Source organism: Zingiber officinale, chromosome 9B (genome assembly GCF_018446385.1).
Source record: "Zingiber officinale cultivar Zhangliang chromosome 9B, Zo_v1.1, whole genome shotgun sequence".
NCBI lineage: Eukaryota > Viridiplantae > Streptophyta > Magnoliopsida > Zingiberales > Zingiberaceae > Zingiber > Zingiber officinale.
The window spans coordinates 39,472,230-39,476,260 of NC_056003.1; the positions used below are offsets into that span (position 1 = coordinate 39,472,230).

The window sequence follows — 4,031 nt, forward strand, 5'->3', positions numbered from 1 at the left end:
GTAATAGCGATCCAAAAATTTAATATCTCTTGGAGTCTCAATTAAAAAATATTCTTATAAATATATATTATGATTAAAAATTAAATTATAAATACCTAAGTAATAATTGAATACCCTCCTACTATATAATAACATCGGGGTATACAAATGGTGCCCTTTGTGTGATAAAAATTTAAGTGAAAATTTCGCTCAAATTTCAAGAGACCCCATTAACTGCTTATAATACGTACAAAGTCCTCGAATCGGAACACTCAACAACATCGCACATGCGATTTGACTCCAAAAGCAGAAGAAACTTCAAATCGAATTTGACTCCAAGCCGCTACTCGACGCCCACACTGCCATTTGCTCCGCTTCCGCCCGCAATCGATCTTGTCCTTCTCCAAGGTCAACATTTTCAGCTCCCGAATCCGTCCTCGCTCTGTTATCCTCATCCGCACGCGTCTCCATTCAGTGTTTTCCGATCCATCCCTCGCCCCGCTGTCTTCCCCTCGCTAACCCTTCTATTTAAGCGGCCAGAGGGCGGGCGCTGGGCAGTGCCGCGGCGGTGAAGGATGGCGCGAGGTGTAGAGGGCAAGATGCGCCTGGGACTCGGGGTAATGCTTTCGGTGGTTCTGGCCGCTGGACTGGCGGGTTTCTGTCAGGGAGGAGTCACGAGTTCTTTCGTTAGGAAGGCCGAGAAGACCGCGGATATGCCAATCGATAGCGATGTCTTCGCCGTCCCGCCCGGCTACAACGCGCCCCAGCAGGTGGGTTACCCTAAAGTTGCCTCCTTTTCGTGATTCCGACCGAAAAGGTTTTTTTTTTTTTTTTTCAGCATTGCGAAGTTCTTTACTTGGAAATTTTCGATTTCTTCGCCTTAGGGTTCTTGCTATTACAGTGTTAAACAAATTGAACTTTATCTTCAACCAATGCTTCTCTTCCTACAAGGCCTTCAGTTAAAGATTCATCTCAATGCTACTGTTCAAAGTTTCCCCGTTCTTGAATTTTGTATCCAAACTACTTTTTCTTTCTTCAACCTTAAATTGAAACTTGTTTAGTTGTATAGATCTTTCAGTAGTTTCTTATTTTGTTGCATTTGAGTGAATTGTGATCTCTCTTGTCCCTTTGCTTCTCTGTGTTTCTGCTATTGGGGGCTTTAGTTAAAGATTTATCTCAATGATACTGTTCAAAGTTTCCTGTTCTTGAATTTGTATCCAAAACCCTTTTTCTTTGTTCAACCTTAAACTCAAACTTGTTTAGTTGTATAGATCTTTCAGTAGTTTCTTCTTTTGCAACATTTGGGTGAATTGTGATCTCTCTTGCCTCTTTTCTTCTCTATGTTTCTGCTATTGGTTTCATTTAGTGATTATTATCTTTTAGTGAAGGTGTTTTATTATATATGATATGGAAAAAAGGAACTCTTTGCCGCTCTACAAGTTGACTCATTTTCTTCTTTCCTTTATTAAAGGTGCATATTACCCAAGGGAATCATGAAGGCTCGGCGATGATCATCTCATGGGTGACCGAGGACGAACCCGGCTCCAGTGATGTTCTCTATGGGACTCACAAGGATAAGCTGAACAATTCTGCTACTGGAAAACACACTCGTTACTCATTCTTCAACTACACCTCAGGGTACATCCATCATTGCACTCTTCGCCGCTTGAAGGTGATCAGAAGTTTTACAGCAGTGCCATTTATTTCTTCCTTTCATGGATTTGCATGACAAAATTGGCTTCTTGTATATTTGCAGCATGATACTACTTACTACTACGCTGTTGGGATCTACCATACTGTTCGAACATTTTGGTTCACTACCCCACCAAAAGTTGGCCTAGATGTTCCCTACACTTTTGGGCTTATTGGTAATATTATTGTGCAACATGGAGATTGATGTTATTCCTCTTTGTATTTCTACCTTTCTTTCTATGAGTCAATTGTATCGATCTTTCTATTAGACTCTGGAGAAACTTGTCCATAGAAAACGGTTCCTTTTGGTCTAGAAATTCTTGCCCACTTTCGTATATTTCTATCGTCTGCAGGCGATCTTGGACAAAGCTATGACTCAAACATTACTCTGAGTCATTATGAATCGAACCCAAAAGCACAGGCAGTGTTGTTTGTAGGCGATCTTTCGTACGCTGATACCTACCCGAACCATGACAATGCCAGATGGGATACATGGGGCAGGTTTGTCGAGAGAAGCGCTGCCTATCAGCCATGGATTTGGACAGCCGGAAACCATGAGATTGACTTTGCTCCTGAAATTGTAAGTGCCATAGTTACATACATATCGTCATGTTCGAAATATATAAATATGTTTGTTATGTTTCTTAACCATTTAAACCATTCAGACATGGATATCGTCACGGTTTCTGTTAGAATTAGGATCCTAAAATTTTTGTAAAATTTTTGCAGGGTGAAATTCAGCCATTTAAACCATTCAGACATCGATATCATGTTCCTTACAAAGCTTCAGGCAGCACTGCCCCTTTCTGGTACTCGATTAAACACGGTTTGGCATACATAATTGTTTTGGCATCCTATTCTGCATATGGTATGAAGCTAAGACGGTTGTTGTTTCAACGAAATATAGCGACAGATGATGAACTGCAACTGAATCTTCTAAGTTTTACAGGAAAATACACCCCTCAGTACAAGTGGCTCGAAGAAGAGCTACCGAAGGTAGATAGAAGTGAGACACCATGGTTGATTGTCCTAATGCACTCGCCATGGTACAACAGCTACAACTATCACTATATGGAAGGGGAAACCATGAGAGTCATGTATGAGCCGTGGCTTGTGCAACACAAAGTCGATGCTGTTTTCGCTGGCCATGTTCATGCTTACGAACGCAGTGTAAGATTAGTCTTTCGGCAATATGGATTCTCTTTTCTCTTCGCACATGAACTGTTCTGAAGATGTAGCTGTTTATGATCTTCTTGCAGCATAGGATATCAAATATAGCTTACAATATAGTGAATGGCAAATGCCAACCAGTGAAGGATGAATCTGCTCCTGTATATATCACCATTGGCGATGGTGGAAATCTTGAAGGCCTTGCAACCAAGTAAGAGATTCCAGGAAGCTGTCGACGAGAGTATTCAAATTTTCATTTCTTATTAATCGATTTTCTTACGTCTATTGTATACGCAGTATGACAGAGCCACAACCGAGCTACTCAGCTTTCAGAGAAGCAAGCTTTGGCCACGCCATCTTTGAGATCAAGAATCGAACGCATGCCTACTACGCTTGGCATCGAAATCAGGATGGTTATTCGAGGGTTGCTGATTCGATGTGGTTCCACAACAGGTGCTGGAGATCTCCAAATGAGAACCAATGTTGATGTTCAACCTTCATTGTAGCTAATAAATGCCTGCCTAAACGATACACAGGCTAATAACCTCGTGCGCGAACGATACGAGAAGCCCCAGCTCGAATGTGTACTACCAATCAGTCTTCGTTTGTTCATGATTGTTGGTGATGCAGTTTGCTGTAGAGTATTCTTGTGTTAGTATGTAATCATGTATCTTCGATAACAGTTGTTGCCCATTTGCTCAAATAAAAGTTGCACCATCAAGTTTAATGCGTCTCTTCCTCTTCAATCTCTGTTGGGAAACACAAAGCCATTATGTGATCGTTCATCTGGGAATTTGACATCATCTGGATTATATATATGCAAATGATTCCTCTGGAGATGTACTGAAAATGGATTGTAACAAGGAGGAAGCGAAGAAGGCAATGGAGCTTGCAGAGATAAGTTCAAGGCCAACTACGTTGAGGAAGCCAAGTGCATTGCCAAGAATGCCTACCACATGTTTGGCATCTTCTGGGTATCTGCCAAGCCGTCGCTACCTATGAGGTCCACCTTGCGGCCGCCTAGAATAAATGGCACGCCGTCCTTGACTATAAAAATACCATAATACCGATAGAATTTCCGCCGTAATTTCGTCGCTAAGTAATTCCGTCACTATATTAGTTTAGCGATGAAATTATGACGGAAATACAGTAGTCGAAAGATATTGCATCAGAAACTATTTTACCGAGGA

The 4,031-nt window shown here is 41.4% G+C and overlaps 1 protein-coding gene across 2 annotated transcripts; it reads left to right on the top strand.

Moving 5' to 3' along the window:
* The first annotated feature begins 317 nt into the window (after positions 1-317).
* LOC122024798 (purple acid phosphatase 2-like) lies at positions 318-3,574 on the top strand. Of its 2 annotated transcripts, XM_042583506.1 has the most exons (8): positions 323-749; positions 1,451-1,651; positions 1,736-1,847; positions 2,025-2,251; positions 2,401-2,539; positions 2,621-2,841; positions 2,931-3,052; positions 3,139-3,574. In XM_042583506.1, the coding sequence occupies exons 1-8, from the start codon at positions 555-557 to the stop codon at positions 3,326-3,328; spliced, it is 1,407 nt and encodes a 468-aa protein (XP_042439440.1). In that variant the 5' UTR covers positions 323-554; the 3' UTR covers positions 3,329-3,574. The 2 variants fall into 2 exon arrangements, with proteins under 2 accessions (XP_042439439.1, XP_042439440.1); XM_042583505.1 differs by having other exon boundaries at positions 318-749; positions 2,401-2,841.
* The last annotated feature ends 457 nt before the right edge of the window (positions 3,575-4,031 follow it).

Excerpts from the sequence above, each read along its gene's own strand:
- LOC122024798 (XM_042583505.1), top strand. The coding sequence starts at position 555 with ATGGCGCGAGGTGTAGAGGGCAAGATGCGCCTGGGACTCGGGGTAATG. Across the intron at positions 2,252-2,400 it reads TTGACTTTGCTCCTGAAATT|GGTGAAATTCAGCCATTTAA; the intron begins GTAAGTGCCATA and ends AAATTTTTGCAG. Across the intron at positions 2,842-2,930 it reads TTCATGCTTACGAACGCAGT|CATAGGATATCAAATATAGC; the intron begins GTAAGATTAGTC and ends ATCTTCTTGCAG.